We start from the raw sequence: 25,083 nt of genomic DNA on the forward strand, positions 1-25,083 counted from the left end.
CCCCCCCCCTTGCACCACACATCACACTCTCCCCCCCCCCCCTTGCACCACACATCACACTCTCCCCCCTCCCCTTGCACCTCACATCACACTCTCCCCCCCCCCCTTGCACCTCACATCACACTCTCCCCCCCCCCCCCCCTTGCACCTCCAATGACCCCCCCCTGCCCCGCAAATCTCTTCCCCCTACCTCGCTTTGTTGCGGAGGAGGCGGCAGAGCAGGCAGTACTTCACGCACGCGCTCTAGCAAGCAGCAGACACGGAAGTGCCTCAATGCTAGAGCGCGCTGCTGCCCTGGCTCGTGGGAGAACCAGAGAGCGGGCTTGTGGGGGAGCGGAATCGGGAGGGAGGCGGAGGGGGAGAGTGGACTCGGGAGGGAGGCGGAGGGGGAGAGTGGACTCGGGAGGTAGGGGGAAAGCTGCCGCGGGCCGCACAGTGAGTGCAGGCGGGCCGCGTGTTGTGCAGGCCTGGTTTACATGATTGCACTCAGGCTAAATACAGAACCTTTGCCATCAATTAGAATTGATTTGTCAATGTGTTATCCTGTGTATTTCCTTACTGTTTTTATGTTTCCTTTATGGGAGCCAGTAGAGAGAGTGTGCTTTTGTTCTTTGTGTCATTACACATTATGGTTTTCTACAAAAATAAATATTAAGACAGACAAAAGACGAAATGCTTTTGTGTTTTAAAAACATGGCATATGCTTTGCTATCGGCTTCTGAAGTGTAGGCAGAACTCCAGCATCCTGGAAAAGAGTGGGGTTTTTACAGGTTGTGATAACTTGAAATGGATTTGAACATAATGGTTCTTTATAGATGTAACGCAAACACAAGCGTTTTGAGTCCTTCACGCAGGTGCAAGTAGGACAGCGTTTGGACAAGTTCAGTTTCCTGTTACATTTTAAGAATGTTTTATATTATATATATATTTAAGTACTGTATGCTCAACATGCACCATTTAAAAGCCCATTTCCCACAAACCTTTTGGTCACTTCATACATTCTATTTATTTTTGGTCTATAAAAATATCCCTAGCAAATATTTTTTTCAATTGATTAAATGTGGCATACCTGTAAGTTACATTGGGAAATCTAACATTTTCCTATATTTACATATTGAGAGAATCAGACTTTTGGTTAAATCATGTTTTAAATGAACAATCTCCGAGACATTTTCCTGATGAGCCCCATCATCTCTAATCTCAGATCTCTCGCACGATAACGAGATTTTAATTTTAGAATGCAAAATAAAACCTTCTTCAAGGGGCTCACGTGAACACTACTGTGAAGGCAAAACCCAAGTTAGTCTGCAAAGAAACCTCCTTCCTTCCATTTTTATTTTTTTGTATGTTACTAAAAAAAAAAAAAACCTATTGGTGGAGGGATTTTTTTGCAGGGGCTGTTTTGAGACCTATCCAAGTATTTAGGATGTTTTTATTACATAAATTGTCTCTTAGCAATTCAATCCCGAGGGTATTGAGTGCGCATATTATTGAGATATTTGATATGTAAAAATGAAGAGCCAAATTTACCGGAATACGTCCCCATTAAGGCCCAGATCCACAAAAGGGGGGTGCTAAGCTTTAGCACACAGCAGCTGCTATTTATATGAAGGGGAGTAAAAGCGTGCTAAAGATTAGCGCCCTTTCCTGGGCCTGTGTGAGTCTTCCAACCTGATGGACTCCTTTGACAATAGATTCTTAAAAGCATAAGTGTCAATTTCAGGTTTCCTTGGCAGTTTTCATTGGTTAAAACTGTAACACTCCAGGGCATTCTTGCCTGTTTATAACATCCATTTTTTAAGCCAAATTTCAAAACCAGGGTTTCAATGTTATAGCGGCAAAACGTAAAAAATCCTATAGTTTTGTTAATTAATCAGTTCTGTAGTAAAGTATTGTCTAGGTCCTCACAAGTGTGCAACAAAGGTGTAAAAAAGGCGCTACGCCCTATAAATACCAAGTGATTTAAAGTGCAGTAATTAGACTCATAAGTGGAAAAACAATCAAACGTAATAACCCCCTGCTTCAACCCTCCGGTGGGGTTGTTTTCACTCTTCCCCAAATGGTAGAACTTGTATCACACGATCCAGGGGGAGCATAGGGGAAAAAAACATAAAAAACACTCTAAGTGTAGAGATATAAACAGTGCTGGGAATAATGCTAATAATCTTGGCTCCTGTGTTATTCCTACTCACAATAAGATAGAAGTTTTCAGGCAATAGAAATCAATATGCAGATGAAGAGATATCACTGGCCTCCGTAACTCAGGGGATGTACCTCAGCGAGAGAGGGAGAAGAACACACACAGCACAGATCTGGCAGCAATAACCTTTTATCAATAAACTAATAAAATGCACACTCACAGTGTCTCAGAATTAAAACAGCATTTGTAGCTTATAAAAGCTAAGTGACGCGGCCTGGACGAAAGACCACTCCGTCTCTCACCACACCATCTCCCGCTGGAGCTCCGATCGAATCACCACCTCCGTTTGCGAGCAGCACTGCTCCACTTCCTGAGGAAGCCGAACCAATCGACAGGCGAAACGCGTAGAGCTGTACCACCCACAACGTGACGTAGCTGTGGAAGAAGGCGCCCCTGTACTCCACGCATAAACCTGCTGTCCGCTGTAACGCTGCGACCGGAAGTGGAGCAGTGCCGCTCGCAAACAGAGGTGGTGATTCGATCGAAGCTCCAGCGGGAGATGGTGTGGTGAGAGACGGTGTGGGCTTTCGTCCAGGCCGCGTCACTTAGCTTTTATAAGCTACAAATGCTGTTTTAATTCTGAGACACTGTGAGTGTGCATTTTATTAGTTTATTGATAAAAGGTTATTGCTGCCAGATCTGTGCAGTGTGTGTTCTTCTCCCTCTCTCGCTGAGGTACATCCCCTGAGTTACGGAGGCCAGTGATATCTCTTTATCTGCATATTGATCTCTATTGCCTGAAAACTTCTATCTTATTGTGAGTAGGAATAACACAGGAGCCAAGATTAATAGGATTATTCCCAGCACTGTTTATATCTCTACACTTAGAGTGTTTTATGTTTTTTTTCCCCTATGCTCCCCCTGGATCGTGTGATACATAGGTCCTCACAAGACCTAGAGCTGCCTCTACTCAATTACACATGTACAACCTCCCATTTGCTCAATAATAATCATATTTCTTTTTGCATGTCTTATGCTTCAAGAATGTGGTAATTGTTTCTGAGCCTTATGAAATAAATGAATTCATTTATTACACCTCCCCACCACCACCACCCTTCTTAATCTCATATCTATAACTATTAACAGCATTTCCTAATTTTGGTTGCTCTCTATTCTTAATTACACTGTAAACGTTTTATAAATGTAAGTCTTGCTGTACAAAGAATAGGGAATTTGGTTTTCTCACCTACGGGGCATATCGCAAAACCCAGGTCATCTGTCTGGTTATACATATATACATGCACACACACTACATTCAGTGAAACCACTCTTGGAGAGAGAGTGAAAATAAGAGCTCGGCTGTAGAATAGATGCTCGCTGGCGGATCCATGTTCACCTTTCCGTATCAAAACAATACAAGAATAGAAAATGTCTATGGCACTCAAATTTATATTGGAGCAATGTGTCGAGCCCCAAAACGACCTTGTGTTAAATGTATCTTATATTTTTTTTCAAATTTTGGTTTATTGTGGACATTTTCTATTTGTCTATCTATATATTGTTTATGTTCTGTTTTAGATGGGGTTCAGGTCAATACACTGTATATACTAAAACTTTGACTAAAGCGCGATTTGTGATTGTGTCAGCAGACAAAGGTTACATGAAGAATGGCTGCTTCGAGAGCAGAAAGCCCAGGAAGAATTCATGCTGAGAAAGGAAAAGGAGGAGGCAGCAAAAAGACGTGATGAAGAGGAGGTACAATGCTAAATATAAGTTAACGTGGCATGCACAGTGTGTGTAGTACAAAGTCTGTAACCAAAATGCTTATTTTCTGCATACATCAAATAAGAAATGTAGCCTAATTCTCCAAATGTGTGAACTCACTTGGGATATTGCTGTGCATTCAATATGATGTTCTTTGTTTTTTTGTTTTCTAAAGAGGAAGTTAATAGAAGAGTGGGCAGAACAGGAAAATAAAGAGAAAAATGAAGAAGACCAGAAACAACTGCAGAAGAGGGAGAGAGAGGTGATTCCTGCTCTAGGAGGATAAATTCACTCATATCCTGTTTCAGCTTCAATGTCTCTTTCACCAGATGGTTGTTCCATGTGGAAGCCTGTGTGTCTGTCTGTTACTTAGTGATTACTACACCATTCTAAGGCTACGCTTATAGTGCCGGCGACGTCAGGCTACGGTTGCTGGAAAAATCAAATTGAGATGATTTCCAGCTATTGCGACCAAACCGTCGCTGTGTCGCGCTTACTATAAGCACACGCGACGGCGGCAATGCATTTGTTTTGTCGCGACATAGCTTAGCCGACACTATAAGCACAGCCTAAGAGTACTTGCACTATGCTCATACATTCTAATCTATGGCAGTAAACTGGGGGGTGGCCAACCCCAGTCCTCAAGGGCCACCAACAGGGCAGGCTTTAAGGATATCCCTACTTCAGTACAGGTGGCTCAGTCATTTACTGAACCACAGATTGAGCCACATGTGCTGAAGCAGGGAATTCCTAAAAACCTACCCTGTTGGTGTCCCTTGAGGACTGGAGCTGGCCACCCCTGCAGTAAAGGATGCTCTTATGGTGCTTCTGCTGTTGCTGCCAGCATTTTAAATGACAACAATATCTCAGAGAGAGATGTTTTCTTTCTGTTCTTGCTCAATTTTAATATGAGGCGATTTAACAACTATGAATCCATTTATGCACCAAGTGCAAAGATTTGTGTGCTGTGTGTAGCTTGATTATCGCAAGTGTCAACACTGACATTGCACCATGTCTATGTAGCTCGGGGAGACATGTTGAGCATGAACAGTAAGTGAGGCCAAAGGAAATGATGAAACACAAACTGCAACAGAAAATACTCATTTTAGTTCTAGCAAGTAATCTGGAAGATATAAACCTGGGAATGTTTTACCTCCTTATTGTTCTACTTTTGGAGGAAATGGATTAGTGCAGGAAATAGAACTAAAAAGGGCCTCTCCGCCATCTATGTATTTTTATCAATACCAATATGTTAGTACAAGGGTTCTCAACTTCAGTCCTTAACACCCCCTGCAACGGGCCAGGTTTTAAGGATATCCCTGCTTCATTACAGGTGGTTCAGTCTTTGACTGATTGAGTCACCTGTGCTCAATCTGGGATTTCCTTTAAAACCTGACCTGGTGGGGGGGACTTGAGAACTGGAATTGAGCACCCCCTGTGTTAGTGTATATATATTGTCCCAAATGAAATGTGCCATAGACCAAGTACAGTCCAATAGAAAGGAACTTAAGTATTTTGAAATGAAGTAGTCACATTTTTAAATAGAAATATGTATGAATTGAAAAGCTCAGTGTCGGAATCTGTAAACGTTTTGCGTCGTTTTTAACAAATGTAAGCAAGAACTCTAGTTTTCTAGACAGTTCTGATACGTAGAAGACTGTACTGCAATGGGTGATACAATTCTGCAAATCACCATCACCTGATGTAAGTAGCATGTGGACTACTACTTATTTTTAGCTTCTTTCTGTCTTTTATCTACCGCTGCATAAATCACTGTATAGGGATGTTATGTGCATTATGGTATAGTTGAGAGGTAGGTCAACAACCATTCCAGATAACCTTCTAAGTCCATTTATATTTACCCCACTTTAGAGCCACTTCAGTGTGACATCTGTCAGTACAAGCCTCACCAGTCTGGTGGAAACTGTTAACTTTTTGCATCTTTAGAAAACCAACAGATTTCTGTCCGACTTAACCAAAGATGAGCCTGCCATACTCTAGAATTCTTTAAGCGGCGGTGATTGCTAGTAATCGAGACCGCTTAACTCCGACTTAATGGAAATAAACCAAACTTTTCTGATTTAGAGCTTATCCTTTGTAAGAAGTTGACCATGTAATCAAAAAAGCCAGACCAGTATCAAAGTAAAAAAAATTCCTAGGTAATTATAGGCATACAATGGTGGGTGACCGTGTTGATCCTTTCTTTCATGTAGTAACAAATGAGGGAGAGGGAGTAGGTGGTATAATACCTTTTTATCGGACAAATAGTTGATATGTTACAAGCTTTCCAACCTCTCAGGGTCCTTTGATACCATATGAAGGACCCTGAGAGGTTCAAAAGCTTGTAACATATCAACTACTTGTTGGTCCAATAAAGGGTATTGTACCACCTACTCCCTCTCCTTCCTTTTTTACTGCAGAGGTAATTATAAGAAACTTTAAACCTGTATATGTTTCACGGGACTGCTTAGCGCAATATAGGTGGGTGTGTGTGTGCGCGCTTTTTTTTTTCCATTTGAATTTTTTTTTGGTTTTGGAAGAAGAAAAATATTGAATTCATCGTATTCCTTAACTATGCTCTTAACAACAAAGCTGCTACTGCTCAACCCTGCTTCACTCATCAAGATGTATCTTTTTGTTTTAATCGCTGATAAAATTGCTTTTATGAATTGATGATCCAATGTAATTATATTTGATGGGGTTGGGATGGTCAGTGTGCAATTCTATATCTGGGAGGAATATGTCCAATAACTGAGAAGTTTGGACATCAATATTGTATATTGTTGATGTTTTATCTCTGGAAGGGATAAATAATTCTGCTGGGAAAGTAGTGGAGCTAAACACGACGGTCCTCATGGAATGTAGCCCTTCTGCGGGTTATGGCCCCGGCACACCGTACTGTCTGTGGCGTGGAATACCAGCAGGAAACACTTGACCGTTGGCAATTGACTTGGAATAATCTTGGATGGATATGTGCCTGGGAGACGCTGAACATTTATTTTCCGACTGTTGCTTTCGGTAAACCCTCGATACTTGTAGCTCCCTTTTCAAGCCAAGCTTCTGTTTCCGATAACCAAAAAGGCCTGATAATACTTCCACTATCATGCTTTGATCTTTCACTTCCAATTCAATTGCTGAATTTACAAGCAAGTACATACAGTATGTAGTATACTGGGGGGGGGGGAGAAATTGCAAAATAGATTGAGAATAATCTGGGGCAAAATCTAATGCAGCTTAATTTAAATTGCATGGTTAATGTATCCCTTTCTCTGAAGAAATGGCATGTATCCCTTTCTCTGAAGAAAAGTGAGTGCAGAGTACACATTCTGAAAGAAAGAAAGCTTTTACATTCAACATTGGCATAAATGCATTTGAAGCTCTTAACCCTTAAAACAGATACTGTGCACGATGGAGGTTCTCACTAGCCCTGTGTTTACACCATTTTCTAGGAAGCTGCGCAGAGGATGCTGCATGAAGCAGAAAGTCAGGTAAGGAGCCACCAGAAACTGGAAACATGTTGCACTCACTGATGTATTGTGACTATTGTCCCATTAGTTATGGGTTCCTTTGGCCTCTCTGCTTGTGTAAACCAGGTCTTCCTTTTCCAGAAACGTATGCCTGTTTTAGCCAGCCGATGGGTTCCAGTATGACAGGCAGGCCATTCTTGCTGCTTGACCAGTTTTGAGAGTTATATTAAATATCCAGCCCACCCTTCCAGTATCCGGTTTTCAGTTGCAAGAGGAGACCACTGTCTGTCTAGTTTTTATTTAGCAGTGAAAGCAACAGAAGCAGGATCAAGATTGCCTACTTGTTTCTGACTGCACATGACAACTTTTATAAGGACATAGTGTTTGACTTCTGATGAAGGATAATCCTATTATTTTGAGTTTATGAAAAAAATAGTGTATGGTTTTTAAATTGTCTTCACCGCATTGTCTGAATCTGTTACATGATTAGAAAGTTGTGCTGGTGACAGATCTAAGTGGAGTTTTATCCCTGTTTTGCTCCATGTTTTGGCAAACATTCTTTTCAAATAATGGAATTTTTCCATTAGTATACATAATGAAACCCCAGGGGGTCACAAAAAGATCCCATATAATGTGTACTCACACGAAGTATAGGTACTTGGAAGAAGCAGACTCGGTCGTCCCAGGGCATAGCGCTCTGATATGACAATGACAAAGGATTATCTCAACGTGGCTCCCAATGACTCCAATTATAAGAAAAACAGTAAAAAAGAATTAACAAGCAAATAACAGTGATCTACTAAATACAGTGCAACGCTAAAATCCCCAATGGTGAGGTATGTGATTGGCGTGTAGCATATATATGTCTAGTGTAATAAGTCTACGCCTGTATCTATGTATACACAGGACCATAAAGGGCAATCAGTATCATATTTGCAACTAAGAGTATAGTTGTAGTTTGCCCAGAAAGGATTTGAAGGCAAGACAGGAAAGATGAACTTTGCACATAGACTCGAGTGATGACCAATCTAGTTCTTTGAGCATTTCGCAGTGATGTGTGTTGTAGTTGCATTGGAGAACAAAACAACATATTGAATTGTAGAGGGTATCAACTTTTCTAAGGTGGGTTTGGGGTGCTGAGCCGTATACTATGTCCCCATAGTCGATAATTTGCAATGGCATCTGCTGTGTGATACGCTTTCTTTCCAGCAGACTTAGGGAGGATTTGTGCACCCCATTTGTGCACCCCAAGTATTTAAAACTAGTAAGAGGAGTTAGGGTGGTGTTAGCGTTGGTTCTGATCTGGAGCTCAGTTATTTTAAGCTTTAAAAATGTAGCCTTGGTCCCAAATACCATTGATACAGGTGATATCCAAGGAATTTGGAGTAAGAGCCTGAGATGGACACATGTTGGGATCTACCTGATAGGTAGGACTGAAACCAGTTTACAGCATGTTTCCCTATTCCAGAGCACTGGAGTTTAAGCAAGATAACATGGTCAACAGTATCAAAAGCCTTTGCAAAATCTAGGAATATTGCACCAGTGAGTTGTCCCTGTTCCATTCCAGAGTATTGGTGATTTGGTAGATGGTGCTTCACCAGTAAGTGCTCTATTTTATAATAACAATATATTCAGAGTATAGTCCCAATGTCCATAATAACTGTATAATAACAGAGATCACCCAAGGGCGATTAAGGTACCTAGTGGGGCCCACCTGGCTACCACAGAGATTGGTCCCCTGGTAAGTGATTACCTACCCATAGGGTTTAGATCAATAAAACAGCAGGCACTGAAAAGGTAAATACAACGGGCTGTTGCCCTTTACCTGACAGTGAAATCCAGACAGGGAAAAACTCTGCAGCGTGCAATCCTCAATGGTAGAGATCAGGATATGCAGAAGGAAAGGAGCACAGCATCCGCATCAGTGGATCAAAAATAGATGAAGTAAAATTGTGTTTATTGCACAATCAGCTTAGCAATGAAGGTGTAGGAAACACACCAACATGTTTCATCCAACATATCAAGGGGATAAAGTCCTGTTGGATGAAACATGTTGGTGTGTTTCCTACACCTTCATTGCTAAGCTGATTGTGCAATAAACACAATTTTATTACATCTGGAGTTGCCCTATCTATTTTTGATCCACTGATGCAGAAGCTGTGCTCCTATCCTTCTGCATATCCCGTTCCATTCCACACTGGATTTCATTGCAAACTTTTAGCAGGCTAGTTACCGTGGAGTGTTTGGGGCGAAATTTGTCTTGGTATAGTAATCGCTTAATTGGGAGTGAACACATTTTTCCATAACTTTGGATAGTATTGGAAGAAGAGAGATAGGGCTTTTGTCCCCACTTTTGAAGATTGGGACAACTCTGGCAGTTTTCCAGGTCTAGGGGGATTTGGCATGCAGACAAAATAGAGTTGACTATGGAAGCAGTTGGTTTGGCAATGGCTGGGGCATCAAGTGTAGGAGCTTAGATTGCAGCAAGTCAGGTCTGCAGTAAGTTAGGGATCTTTTTGTGACCCACTGGGGTTTCACTATGTATATATTTGTCATTTTCTGCCTTGATGCACATCCTATTGTACTGCTGACACCCTGGTTACTAATATACAGATTTGATATTAAGACAGAGGGGTATGGTTATTGTTAGATCGTTGACCAATTTTTCCAATAGGGCATATAATATTTGTTTGGCCTTTTTGTACAGAGTTTGGGTAAAACTTTATTAAAGTCTCTACCTTTGACTATAATAGCTGGAACTTACACTATATGTCGATGCTAATACAATTTTTTTAATACTGTCTTATTGTAAGATTACAACCCAACAAAAATGTTACATACTTGATTTCTTTCTTTCCTTGACCTTCCTTACTTGTGAATGTGTCCATTGTATGGTGCAGGGGTTTTGTCACTTTTTTTTACCCACCATAACGTTTATATAATGTGTGATTGAAACCTATTCCAACTTCACATTGCAAAGCCGATATAACCAGCCTCACGTTGTTGAGACCCAAACGGTTGAAACCGCTGTCTGTGAGTAGGTTTTGCTGGTTATTCTCTTCATGCTCTGCTGAAAAGCTGTGTAATACGGCAGGCATAAGCTTATGGGGAGGCATGTTATAATGGACATGAAGCAAAAGGTGACACTGTGCTCATTTGCATGTCACTTCCCAGAATCCCTTGCTGCAGTGAAAGCACTGTATGCTGGGAGATAATGGTGAAAAGCAGGGTTGCAGACTTGTCTGAGACATGTAAATGTGCTCACAGGTGATCATTTTATTTTCTTTCCTTACAAACGAAAATGATCTTGTCAACAGTTGGAAAATGGTGAAACCTGGCATAACCCCGAGGCTCCAGACGGGTACGGGACAGAGAAGGATAGAGCTAATTGTCCATTCTATCTGAAAACAGGAGCTTGCCGGTTTGGGGAAAGGTAAGGGCAAAAAGGCCTGATTTGTCTTCTCTGTATGTAGGAGTTATCCATTACATAAGATGTCATTTTTTTTAATAGGATTTGTATAGTTCTATAGCACTGTGACAATGTACACAGCACTGTACACATAATTTTTAAGGCACAATTTTTAACCCATAGACCTTTCAATCTAACTTTGATGCCTAAGATCACAAAGAAAGCTGTCACTGGGATTCGAACCTGTATAACGTGCTTCAAAGGCAGTGACATCGTCCTTATACTGTGATCAGGTTGCTAATGTTCTTGTGACGCTAGTAGAGGCACAGATGTGACCCTCTAATGCAGGGGTGAGCAAACTTTTGATGCCGAGCCCCCCTTTTTATCCATGAAATTTCTCGGGGCCCCCCCTGCCTGATGTAATCAATATCACATGAAACAAAAACCTTTATTAAACGGTATCCAATGTAAATACAAATATGTCTAAGGACGCGCATATAGTGCCCGCGACGTCACCCGTCGCCGCTAGCTAAAGTTGTATTTCGCTTTGCGGCGGTGTGGGCGACCAGGCCATTGATTGGTTCAGGGGCTGTCACATGAGGCGACAGCCCCATTAAAATCAAATATTGCCGGCTTCAAAAAATCGCGTCGCCACGTCACGCTTACTATAAGCGCACGCGGCGGCGACGACAATGCATTTGTTTTCGGCGACATTGCGTCGCCGGCACTATAAGCGCACTATAAGCGCACTATAAGCGCACTATAAGCGCAGCCTAAATACTTGCATACTTCAACAGCTCGCTCTTGCAAAAATCGGCTGCGTCCACGCTGCTGCTGAGAGCGGTGACATCACCAACTCTCCAAGCATGAGCGCAGGGTGTCCTGCATAATTTTGCAAGCACGAGCGGGGAAGTGTTTACACTTTTTTTTATTATTTCTGTACATTCATAGTATGATTGATATAGTGGCAGCCTATCCTTTCACTTGAAGAGGATCGCAGCGAAGCAGGTTGCCAGCGGAGGAGAGCAGGAACACAGCGCTATTGTAGGGCAGACACCGGAGGGAGGGGCGTTTGACATCACAGCGCTGGGACGTGCTCCTCCCCCGTACCTCCGAATCACGTGGCCCCACCTGCACTATTCTGTTTGGCCGCCCGCGCGCGCACATCTTTTTCGCCTGCGCAACCAGGTTTTGCTGCACGCGCCCCGCCTAAATAATCTTGCGCCCGGTGCGTCCCCCCCTCAGTTTGTACAACGCTGCATTCAATCACAACACCCACACACACAACCAACACACACACTCAATCACAACACACACAGACAACCAACAGGCACAGCACACACAACACACACTGCAGTCCATATATATATATACACACACACACACACACACATACATACATACATACATACATACATACATACATACATACACACACACATACATACACACACACATTTCTACACACACACACACACACATTTCTACACACACACATTTCTACACACACACACACACACATTTCTACACACACACATTTCTACACACACACACACACACATTTCTACACACACACACACATTTCTATACACACACACACACACACACACACACACACACACACACACACACACACACACACCGGGTGGAGGGAGTAACTAAACCTGCTCCGGTCCCCCCATGTGCTGCTGAAAACGGGCGGGTAACAGACAGGAGGAGGAGGGCTTGTCTGTGTGCAGGGAAGGCCCCGCAGCAAGGCCCCGCCCCCTCTGCAGGCAGGGAACTGGAAGCAGCCTCTGCACGGAGCTTCTGGCCGCCCGTGCACAGCTCTGCCCGCCCCCAGGTTTCCCCGCACGCAGCCTGCGCCCCCCCTACATAATCTTGCGCCCCCCAGTTTGCGCACCTCTGCTCTAATGCAACATAGATTTAGACTTGAAGAAGAAAATAAAATCTTTCTCACGCATTATTTCTCTAATATTGCAATGAGTCAACAAATGCAATGTCGTTAAGTGAAAAGGTTAGAAATACACAAGAACAACAGGTCAGAGCTGCCATGCTCATAACTCCAATTGTTAAAGTCCTTTCATCCGTAAATCTCATCCTTTTTTTTTTTTTTTTTTTATAATTTAAATTTTTTTTTTTTCCGTTCTGATACATTTTTGCTAACACAATGTGCATAAACAGGCTGGAAAACAAGGCGACAGCACACTAAAAAAAAAGTGTGTGTAGAGATAGATATCTCTTCTGAATAATTTAGATGGCTGAAGGATCCAATATTTGCTTCCCACATTGGGGCCCACATCTTGTTATGCACCATTAAACATTTATTGAACACTTACGGCTTACATTTGTGAATTGGGCAGAATGTAGTCAAAATGGCCAGCTTTGTATACAGTGTTGTATAATGATAAATTCTCAATAAAATGAGTTATACATTTTTTTTTTTTTTTAAATAGCCAGCTTTGGGGGGGAAAAAATTACTGCAAATATTGTGAAGTCTCACAAAATTCTGGTAGTGGGACATTTCCAGAGAGTTTAGGGAGGACCCACAAAAAAATGTTCACACAACTTGATTAAAAGTAGTAGGACATGTTTTAGTATCCCTTTGAAGGTTTATATAGGAGCATAACACGTTCCTCTTCAACGCGTGCCCCCCCCACCCCCTACAACACAAAAATAAACTTGACCGTTAACATAGTGGTCCCTATTAAATATATTAACTGTCTTTCCACCATTCTTTGGGAACATTCGAACAGCTTTCTAACGAAGGGAGTGGAAATCTTCCCAAGTAAGAGGAAGATATCAATACAATTTTGGAAGCACCCCATCCATTGACCAATCCCTAACATTCCCATAACAATGGTTGGTAACTAAAATGAAATACCACAAAACAGTTACAATTAGTTAGATGACAATGTTGGTAAAAAAAATTGCAGGTGGTATTTTGTTTACATTTATAATGAATCTACCAACAATATAGTAAAATCATAGTAGTTAGAGGCACCTTAGAATGACACCGCATTTTAGTTGCGAAACTGCTTAAATATAAAGTACAATATTTTCAACTGAGATTATATCGATTTCTAGAACTAGAGCAGCTCTGTCTTGTGTTTGGCTTTTGTAGTCATTTTGTTTCCTTTTGCAGATGTTCCCGCAAGCACAGCTATCCGTCTTCCAGTCAGACACTCCTCATCCGCAGCATGTTTGTAACATTTGGCATGGAACAGTGTAGGCGGGATGATTACGACACGGATGCCAGCCTGGAGTACGGCGAGGAAGAAATCTATCAGCAGTTCTTGGAGTTCTACGCTGACGTGGTCCCGGAATTTAAAAGCGCGGGAAAGGTCGTCCAGTTCAAGGTATGTTTTCAGACAGAAGGTACAGTCTAGTTGTTTAAAGAAAGCTGCACTCCTCACAGGAGTTAAAGAAGGGTGGGTAGCCGTGTTGGTCCTTTCTTCCATGTAGTAACAAAGTGGGAGACGGAGTATGATGTGTATCAGGTCAACAATTAGGTGATTATGTTACAAGCTTTCGAACCTCTCGGGGTCCTTTATCGGGCATCAAAGGACCCTGAGAGGTTAGAAAGCTTGTAACATACCTTTTCTTGGACCAACAAGTACTTGATATCATACCACCTACTCCCTCTCCCTCCTTTTGTTACTTCACAGGAGTTGGGAAGCTGCCCTCTCTTGGTTTGTGAAGTCATTTTTGACTCTGAGCATTTCAGAAAGCTGGCAATTATCAATCCCACTGTCCTTGGAACAGCTCAGACCAGTCACCTTTCATATTTGTTGTTTGGAATATATAATATACTTCACTTCTGCTGCTTCAACAACACAAATCAATGTTCCTTCTCAGAAGTCTGGATTAATAGCAATGTACATCAATGCTTTAGCCACTAAAACTGAATTCTGCTAAATGTAGAATTAGTCACTATAGTTTAGTTTTTATTTTTAGTAATTCCTAAAGTTAAATATGTATTTTTACATTTCCGGCTTGGCTTTGAAAATTGTGTGTGTTCAATTAACGTTCAAAGAGTTCTTATTACCCGCATCAAGGCTTCACTTAATAAGAAAGGTAGAAGACATTCCATATACTTCACACATCAAGAATGCAGGGCCCCTCACTTGATCCTTGCACACCAAACAAAACATTGCATAGGGGATTTGTCCAAAGTTAATTCTTTACAAAATGTACTTGAAGTCAGAATTGTTTGCCTTGGAAAATTCCATCCTTCTCACATGTGCCAAAATCCAATAATCCTCTCACTATATACTGCTGTAACAAATGTTTTGTTTTTTTTAGTTCGATAATGACCACATTAGACACCAGTTCATGAACTCAACTGCCTTCCATAATGCAGCTTACACACTCCAATAACAAAGAAAAGGGCTGCTTTTAATTTTGTTATAGTATTATTGCGGGCAATAATAGATTGTATGTCTTTTATTTATGTCATTGGACAGAAGCAGTGTTGCAAACTGGACAGGGTTTTGTGTTTTGGGGGATTACTTTTCAGGGTTGGAGCAAGAATTTTTTTTTTTTTTTTTCTTTTTAAACTTGGTGTATTAGGCGTCTTTTTAGAAATATGAAATCACCTCCAACGTAAAATGATCACTTATTTGCCTCCTGTGTATAACGGAAGGTGTCTGCTTTCTCCTGCTCTATGTAATGCTAACCGTATCTGGCAATGATTCCTGTTCCTCTTCATCTCTCTGTTCTGTTTAACCTAATTATGCTGCAATCATTTACCAAAGGTCAAAAAGGCTGATTCAACCGTTTGCAAATATAGTACTCTCATTTTAGATGCAATTATGTGCTGATTATGAAAACACTCTGAAACATTTTGTTACTATGAAGACATTAAGTTTCAAAGCGTGTTTATAAAATATTAATATGCCTAATTTTTTTAAATGGTGTTAGTTCCCTATAGTTAGTGCATTAAATGTCAATTATTTCACCCTAGGACTGCTCCTTTTAAAGCCGCAATCTGTGCGTAGCGTGTTACGTTCATGATCAGAAACGTGACCCATGTTCTGTAAAACTTTGACAAACTCAGCAGGTTAAAAATTTGCTAAATGTACTTTTACTATGTATAAGTTATTGTTTGTTTCATGTTCAGGCTTCAGTTGAACAAGCTGGAAAACAGTGTGTGTGTGTGTTCGTGTGTGTGTGTGTTCGTGTGTGTGTGTGTTCGTGTGTGTGTGTGTTCGTGTGTGTGTGTGTTCGTGTGTGTTCGTGTGTGTGTGTGTGTGTGTGTGTGTGTGTGTGTGTGTGTGTGTGTGTGTGTGTGTGTGTGTTCGTGTGTGTGTGTGTTCTCACTCAGAATAATTAGATTGCTGACAGATCCTATTTTGCTTCCAACAAAGGAATACAATGTTAGATTCTCTGCTACGAGGCCTCAGCGTGTCTGTCACATTGTTAATTTGGACCTATATATATGTATAATAATAATTTGGACCTATATATATGTATAATAATAATTTGGACCTATATATATATATGTATAATTGGATGTGTTGGTGCTTCCATATGACTCCCCTTCTATGCGTATACCGTTTATGCACATGGCACTATATATAGCACTGGTTTGAAACCTACTTCTGTTAATGAAAATCTTTTTTTCTTTTAGGTCAGCTGCAATTGTGAGCCTCACTTAAGAGGGAACGTGTATATCCAGTACCATACGTAAGCATTTTGCTTTTACCTTTCTAGGCTTTGTACCAACCTCCGTCTTCGCTTCTCTGGAGGATTGGTCAGCATTGTTGGAGATCTGGCTAATGAAGGGTCCTCATGGCCCCTCAACGGGTCAGGTTTTCAGGATAGCCCTTCAGCACAGGTGGCTCAGTCAAAGACTGAACCACTAATTGAGCCACCTGTGCTGGAGCTGGAATATCCTCAAAACCTGACCTGTTGAGGGGGTCTTTAGGACTGTAGTTAAGAACCACTTGGCAAATGGATACTCTTTTCCTGTTACACAAACACACGACACAAACACACACACGACACAAACATGACACACGACACTTGAGTAGTTTAGTGACCGTTAGAATTTATCACAAGTAATTTTCAATAATTCTGTATGATTTTGTTTTGGAGCTAAACTACAGCAGTGGTTGGATAAGTGGGAGCTATAAAGCCATTTTTTCTGAATGTTACTACGATTACTATGATTTTGTTTTGTTCTTGATATTTAAGATGCTGAAAATGTTTTGCATCCAACTAAAAAAATAAAATCAGTGGAACTGTGAGTTAAAATGTACCCTTTTGAAACAGAAACCCTAGAGGCAGAACAGCATAAAAAAAAATAATTTTAAAATTAGAAGTAAAGTATTCCCAAAATAAAACGAAACAGCTGGTACTTTAAAAAAAAAAAAAAATGCTTCTTTATAAGTCGGTCTTTATTACTGAAACTATGACTGCAGCATCACACTAGCACCTAAAAAAGTATTGTTTTGTTACCAATGCCTTAGAATTGCAGTAAGGTTTGTGGCTGAGTGCTTTCACTTCAATTGCTAATTTCAAGAGCACGCTTTAGCTGTGATGTAGTTTTACTTTATTTTACCTATTCACTTTGCAAAGCCAGTAAACCAGCCTCACACTCTCACAAGGTCAAAACAGCTGAGGAAAGGTGCGCGACAAGGTAGGAACTGGGACCGGAGTAACTGGGGGGCGGGGCTTGATCGTGTAGTAGTTAGTGGGACCGCAGCCTAAGAGGTAATGGTGAAAAGCGGGGTCGCAGACCTGTCCGACATGTCCGTGTGCTCACACGTGATATTTTTATTTCTGTACACTTTTTAGTGTATGGATTTCCTGCTACAAGTGTATTTCTATGTTGCAGGGAGGAGGAATGTTTGCAGGCCTTTTCCCTGTTTAACGGCCGCTGGTATGCATCTCGACAGCTTCAATGTGAATTCTCACCAGTAACTAGGTGGAAAACGGCTATATGTGGTAAGTGGTCGCACAGGGTTCTTCATACAGTATCTTTAAAATGGGTGTAGTGTGTGTGATGCAGCAGACGTTATTGCGCCCGTTCACGCTGCCACTTTATTTAACAGTAGTATAAACAAAATGTAATGGTTGGATCAGCTTCAAAACCTCTTGCTAAAAGATGGTATATAATGTCTACTATCTTAATTGGTAAAGTGCGCGTTGTACTAGGGAACGCCACTCTAGTTCCAATTTATAGATATATTAATTTTAAAATAGGAAAGGTCCACAGCGCTAGTCAAGTATAAAAAAAAACTCGACAGGTTATGGAGAAAAGACTTTTTTAATTTTTTTTTGTAACCGGGGAAATAACATCTGCTACATCTGTAATATTTGATCAAGAAACAAGCAGCCTGTATGAGGTTGTGCCAAAGCTGAATGCTTAAACTCGTTTTGTCATGCAGTGTTAATTACATGGATTGAATGGTTTTTGATCGGTAATTTATCTTATGAAAATGACTGAATAGATTAACCCCAGGGGTGCGCCAACTTTTTAAATAGCAACCCCTTCCTTCCCTCCCCACTCATTTACATGTAATCACAAATACAACCTTTGATTAAAGTCAAATACATTTCCAGGTGATTGTAAATATTGGAGGCTCACTTTTCATGTCCATTTTTGTTTTTTTGCCTTTTCACCACGAAATTATATACAAGATGACTATGTTTTCATAATCAAACAAAGGATGAAATGTAGCATAAGGACAACTCCTCGTTTACTTAAAATCTCCAGTCTTACTTTATTCTGAGAATGAATTTCAATACCTTCATTATATTTGCTCTTATTACAACACATGCTATATATACTGTGGTGAAAACTGTATTACCGTTGCCTTTTATATCAGATTTTTTTTTTTTCCAGGATTGTTTGAAAGGCAAAAGTGTCCTCGGGGAAAGAACTGCAATTTCCTCCATGTGTTCAAAAACCCAAACAATGAATTTTGGGAGGCCAACCGGGACATTCACATGTCGCCCAGTAGGACCGACACATCCGAGAGGAGGGAACGCACGGGTCGCCGTGATGATCACGGACGCTCTAGAAGATACCACAGCCCTAGTCCAGACTACTCTCACAAAAGAAATGGGGAATCCAAGAGGAAAAAAAACAGCCATCAGAAAAGCAAGAAGAGGCACCGGTCGCGAAGCCGGGAAAAAAGTTCACGCCGGCGGGACAAGAAAAAAGCTAAGCGCAGAAGCCTTAGTTCTTCCAGATCCAGAAGCCGCAGCAGAAAACGATCAAAAAGCAGAGGAAGGAGCTCAGAGAGCCCGAAATAAATAGCAATCTGACGAGGTACATTGCATATGCTAGATATATCCAGTAGTGACAATGTCCTGGTACTTGGTGCTAGTTCACAGAGGTAGCATACTACTTTGATCCCTTCTAGTCCATGGGCCGTGTATGTCCTGCTGCCAGATCTCTCATTCTTTCTTTTGGTGGCATCACACATGGGATGTATATAATATTATTTATTTTTGCTGGCTGTGCCCTCAGCACTTGACAATCTGAAGAATAAAATGCAGTATGCAAAGAAATCTTAGTACAATATTGGGATAAACACCAGAAACCACATTTTAGAGCAATTTAATTTTATTAATAATAAAACTGGTACATACAAAAAGAGTGAAGGGCATTGGAAATATAGCATTGCCCTGCTTAGGAGTGAACGTATTGCAGTGGTTGGTTTATTACTGGAGGTTCAAACTTAAAACTTATGTTTGCAAAAAAATATATACAAATTATAGTAAGTGTATATAGTATATACATATTTTGAACTTGTAATTTTCCCATATTTTTGTTTTTAAATGCTAGTGAGGAATAATTGGAATTGTCTGCTGCACCCTTGCCTTCAGTCTAAGAATCGAAGAGCAAAAGGACGAGGATAAGGCAGACATAAAGGCAGTCAAAACCACTCTTTAAAAAAAATAAATTATAATAATTTTTAAGAAGACTTCTACATCCTTCATTTTTTATTTTTTGTAAGCCTCCTAGTTAAAAGCAACAGTTTATCCTTTTTTTGCATTTTATTTTAGCGTCGGAGATATTTAATGGCTTCACCCAGAACCCAGTGCAGTGTAACGGTTACCATGGTAACCTTCGAAGTGACAGATTAAGGGGATCAGGATTTTGTCAACTTTATTTTGAACAGGATATGCTTGGGGCCATATAAGAACATTTATAGAAGGCTTTTTGGGGAATAAACAAAAAACGAGGTCATAACATAATCTGATAGTTCATGTTGAGCTGCTCTTATTCCGTTTTTGTTATATTTTTTAAGTCGTTTATTAATCCGCCGTTACCATGACAACCTGCTTGTCCTATTGCGTAAATGGCAGTGGTCATTTTAACTTCAGGAAGGCAAGTTTTCAGCAACTAACATCTCCAGAATTTAAAAAGAGAAGGATTGCTAAAAACAGCAGTTAAGAAGAGACTTGACAGCGGTTAAAAGTAAGGCATGTCATTTGTTTATAGCGAGTAGAGGGAATTTCTGCTTTAAGTAGGTCACTGCTATTGGCTCAGTTTGATTTAATGTTGAACAAAATGTTTAACTCTCTGAAATTTATTTTTTTGGAAAATGTGTTTTTATGTAGCTTACATATCGGAGGAATGTATTTTGTTAAATGAATGGGAAAGCAATGGTACTGACAGAACTAGATTTCAGGAAGCAGCAGCCGGAGACTTGCCTTCCATAAACCGAGTTCTGGATAAGGACCACTTGACTCTGAATGGTTTCATTCGTGAAAAAACAAGACGTCTCTACAAAGGGCCACTTGAAGTAGCCTTTGAATCCATTAGTATCAATGGGTAAACTTGGAACGCATTCTGATATTGTCAATATGCATCCCAGAGATCCCTGAAGAGAGAACCTATCTTAAGTTACACTTGGCATTAATAAACTGTAGTCTTGGATTCAGGTGGTCTTCTTTAACAAAATGATGGGAACAAATATATGGATATATAGATCTATATATATCTCACAAGTGATCTATATTACCGACACACCACTATGTTAGGGCAAAACATTTTTTTTATTACTCCCAAAATGCACACAAATCCGATGTTTCGGTCCAAAACGTTGGGCTTGTGTGCATTTTGGATGTAATAAATGTTATTTTTTTGCCCTAACTTAGTGTTGTGCCGGTAATATAGATCACTTGTGATCTTATTCTGACTATTGCTTATCTCCTTTACCATGCACCACGACTGCCTCTAGGAAAGGTGCCTTATCCCCTTTGTGTGTGCGACCACCATTATTTATTTATGTATGTATGTGAAAAAAGTTTTTGAACCCCTTAGGATTTTCACATATTTCAAACCTAAAATGTTATTAGCGCTTAATCCAAGTCCTAATAATAGTTAAAGTTAACCTGAGAAAACAAATGACACACAAACATGGTACTTTTTCAACATTTATTTATCCACAAATGATTCAACATTCAGCATCCAAGTTTGAAAAAGTATGCGAACCTTTACGTTCAGTACCTGGTGGCACCCTCTTGAGCAGCGATGACGTCAACTAACCATTTCCTGAAACTGCTGGTCAGTCTCTCACATCGGTTTTGAGAAATTCTGACCCTTTCCTCCTTGCAGAACTGAATCAACTCTGTGACATTTGAGGGCTTCCTTGCATGGACCGCTCGCTTCAGGTTCTGCCACAACATTTCAATGGTGTTTAGGTCCCAACTTTGACTAGGTCATTCTAAAAGGGGGGATTTCTTCTTCTGCAACCGTTCTTTTGTAGATCTGCTTGTATGTTTAGGATCATTGTCTTGCTGCATAACCCACTTTCGCTTCAGCTCATGGATGGATGGCCTGACATTTTCCTCTAGAATATTCTGATTCAATGCAGAATTCATGATTGTGTCAATGATGGCAAACCATCCAGGTCCTGAGGCAGCAAACCAGCCTCAAACCATCACACTCCCACCACCATGCTTGACGGTTGGGATAAGGTTCTTCAGTTTCTGATCTTTATTTAGTGGGGCCTCCCAAACTCACCCCTGAAGATCTACCTAATTATTTAAACACTTGATTCTAATTATCCCCTTTAATTTAGCTGATAAAACCAGGGTTCAATTACTTTTGCACATACCCTGACTCTTAATTAATCATTCTTTGTCTAATTCATAGTCTAATTCATATATCATTGTTTCAAAAGATATGGAATTGGTCAATATAAATTGTATTGGATATTTAAGAAAAGACTGGTTTGGATTCAAGAAGGTTGTCATGGAAAAACGATGGAATTTCTGTAATTATCACTGGGGTTCACAAACTGCGTGGGGGGGGGACGTATAATGTTTTGGGAAATTTCACCTTCAAGAAAGATTATCTTGAAATATAAGGCACCCAGGAGTGTAGAGATTGGAAGAAAATAAAAGGAACTCCACAGGGGAGCCAGTAAAGTGATAGATGGTTAGAGACAAGGATTGCCTGAGAGTGCCATTATTGCAGCAACATTAGAAAAGATTACCATGGTAAAAAATTGAGGCGTCAGGAAGGTTATTTAGTGAAAGCTTGCAATAAACACCCCACAAGTTAAGCATCCCAACAGCCTGCACTCATGGTTACTGTCCCACACTCAGCCACTCCTACCACCCATTGTGGCCGAGCACTGCCATACACAGCACTTATTCCCTCACCTGCTGTCTCTGTAAGTCTCCCACCATACCTCTTAGATTGTAAGCTCTTCGGAGCAGGGATTTCCTTTCCTATTGTCTGATTTTGCTGCACTTTTTGTATAATTTTAATTCCCTGTACTGTATTCTTTGTGAAGCGCCGAGTACACTTTTGGTGCTATATAAATAAAGACATACAATACATTTAACTTTCAATAAAGTCCGAATGTGATATATAAACCAGTTATTTGCTTTATATTATCCCCCAAAATCGCTAATTTAAACACATTTAATTGTGTGGAATATGTCTCTCTCCATTTGTGCATCCAGCTGCCTGAACCACAGTCACTCTTCAATAAGGCAATTTGGGAAACAAAGGCTCTTGTTTTTCTTGAAACTCTGATAATCCTCAAATGAATTACTTTATGTGAAAACTGCTGGTCCACATCACATTCTCAGCAGCTCTGCTGCATCTTGTATTAAGTTCTGTGGAGGTAAAATATACTAAAGCTTATTTAATGAAATTGATCTATAGCTGCAGCTTTTTGAAACAAGTTCTCTATTGTATTATTCCTTTAACGTATCCTTCTTATTTCTGTCTTTGTGGGCTACATAGAAAGTAGAAAATGTACAAAATGAATCCATCAATCCTTTCGGTGCCCTATTGGCATATAGCATATGTGACTATGACCTCAGGGGGGGGGGGGGGGGTTTATGATGTACGCTGTATGTTTATTGCCTTTTGCTCGTTTTCTAAGCGGCATTTGCGATCAGTGCTTCACAGCAGTGCTGACCACGAACAAAACAGAAGGGCAGGGCCCCTTCTCTTCCGGTAACCGGAGTCAGGAACTGATCACGCGACCGCTAGTGCCGGAGAGTCTGTGGCCACGGAGGTGGCATTGACTCTCCGGCATGAAGGATTAAAACGTTTTTAGCTGATAAGATCTAAAATAACGATGCGTGTAGGCCCATATTTACCAAGCAATAGATATTCCACAAAACGCCTTTCAGCCCACTCAAGTGAAGCTTAGTAAATACGGACCATAATCCTTTATAAACATTGATAAAACATTGTTTTTGCTGTATTTGTATGTAATAGAACAATGTTGTTTGTTTTGCTACGTAACATAGACCCTTTTTATTGATAGAGGTGATGGGTGTACTACAGGATGTAGTAGCTCTATGGTTTCAGGTTACTGAATGATTCATCTTTAAAGACCGGAAAGGTGGAATTACTGGATGCTGCATATCTAGTAAACACAACCCCAGCAAGCTCAAAACCCCCAAACCCACCACATCATGTACTGTATATATGATGTGTTTTGGGGTTTTCAGCTTGCTGGGATTGTTTATGCATTTTAATTTTCAACTGGTATCGGTTGTTTTGGAGGTTAGTGGTCCCTCCTCCCAGGGTTTAAGCTCACCCCACCCCATTTTTTAAGTAGCAGGTTTTTTCATGTTTCTGTGTGGACACACCCACCGTGGTCATTCTCCCTACAGCAGAGGTAAATGAGAATTGTAACAGTTAGTGTTAGGACCTGCTTACTGGTGATGCCGTGACGGGGCTTGCAGGCTTATAATGCTTTGGCCAAAGGGTTTAACTAAATGACCCTTACTCACGAGAATATTGAAGTATTTTACTGTGTGTTTTGGGCACATTGGATGTGGCATTGGGCATTTGTCTTTTGTTGCTGCATAGCTAGTCAGGCTTCAGAGTGGTTTTGTTACATATATTTAGGTAAAGATGTTAACACAGCTTTGAAGGAATTTTAGACACTTCATCTTTGACCAGAATGACTCGCATGGTGACAGATCGAGCCATTATTCTAAATGAACCTTCAACAGTCTCCTTCACTGAAAAGTTGATACATTGCAATCTTTCATTATCAAATGATATGCAGGACCTTGTAGGCAGGCTCTTTGGCAAATTCCTATTGGATACAATTATCGAGCCCAGAGACTCATTTTAGTTGAGCCCAATGGTGTTCTCAAACATTTTATAATTGTTTTGCAGATATACCAGTGAAGACAAATGACAGGATTGCCTTGATGACAGAAATCTTCATCCATGAAGTGCAGTGTATGCTGTGCGTCTCCATTTCAGGAAAACCATTACTGGAATCGGTTTAAAAATAATCCTTTATCCATTCAGTTTGTACAACCAGAGATACTGCAATTGTTTACCGGTATAGTTATGGCCACTAATACACATATTTCAATTCTGCCCTAGTTTTTAATTTATTACATTACAGAGATAACTGTCCGAGAGGAAACTTTCTGCATTGGAAAACATTAAGAGAATGACCGAATGTAGAACTACAACATTGTAGATCTTCAGGATGTGAGAAGTGGTCGAAACTTTTGTACATTTGTATGAGAAAATGTAAATACTTTTAAAATAAAATTCCTGTTTGAAATGAGTACTTTTATTTTGTGTTTGTGTCCTATTCCATTTCTGGTTCTTATCATGCGTAGCACAATATTTAATTGTTGGTCTTGGCATGAGTGACGATGCAGAGATTTGTTTTCTGAAATCTAAACTCCAGGTGCCTGATTTGGAGATTAGACACAGTAATAAAAATAGCGTTGTCGTAAAGAAGATGGCGACGCGCCATTCATATTTCAGAAATAAGACCCCGTTTTTGGAGTTTGTCGCCACAGTCACACATAATATTTTAAGAACCGTTATGAGGTAT

The 25,083-nt window shown here is 40.5% G+C and overlaps 1 protein-coding gene across 3 annotated transcripts in view; it reads left to right on the plus strand.

Annotated features, from left to right (window-relative positions):
* ZRSR2 (zinc finger CCCH-type, RNA binding motif and serine/arginine rich 2) overlaps window positions 1-24,807 on the plus strand; it is a 30,625-nt gene extending 5,818 nt beyond the window's left edge. The window contains exons 4-13 of one of the 3 annotated variants that reach the window (XR_012800405.1): window positions 3,787-3,895; window positions 4,080-4,166; window positions 7,354-7,392; window positions 10,689-10,804; window positions 13,926-14,139; window positions 16,413-16,468; window positions 17,622-17,731; window positions 18,633-19,061; window positions 22,718-22,881; window positions 24,402-24,807. Coding sequence is in view for 2 of the 3 variants with exons in the window: in XM_075594120.1 (XP_075450235.1) it covers window positions 3,787-3,895; window positions 4,080-4,166; window positions 7,354-7,392; window positions 10,689-10,804; window positions 13,926-14,139; window positions 16,413-16,468; window positions 17,622-17,731; window positions 18,633-19,045 (1,144 nt within the window). In the remaining variant the exon portion in view is untranslated. The remainder of the gene's footprint in view (window positions 1-3,786; window positions 3,896-4,079; window positions 4,167-7,353; window positions 7,393-10,688; window positions 10,805-13,925; window positions 14,140-16,412; window positions 16,469-17,621; window positions 17,732-18,632; window positions 19,062-22,717; window positions 22,882-24,401) is intronic. The other 2 variants (XM_075594120.1, XM_075594122.1) reach the window with 2 other exon arrangements.
* Window positions 24,808-25,083: the final 276 nt, after the last annotated feature.

The sequence above is a fragment of the Ascaphus truei genome, chromosome 3, assembly GCF_040206685.1.
Source record: "Ascaphus truei isolate aAscTru1 chromosome 3, aAscTru1.hap1, whole genome shotgun sequence".
In the NCBI taxonomy this organism is placed as follows: domain Eukaryota; kingdom Metazoa; phylum Chordata; class Amphibia; order Anura; family Ascaphidae; genus Ascaphus; species Ascaphus truei.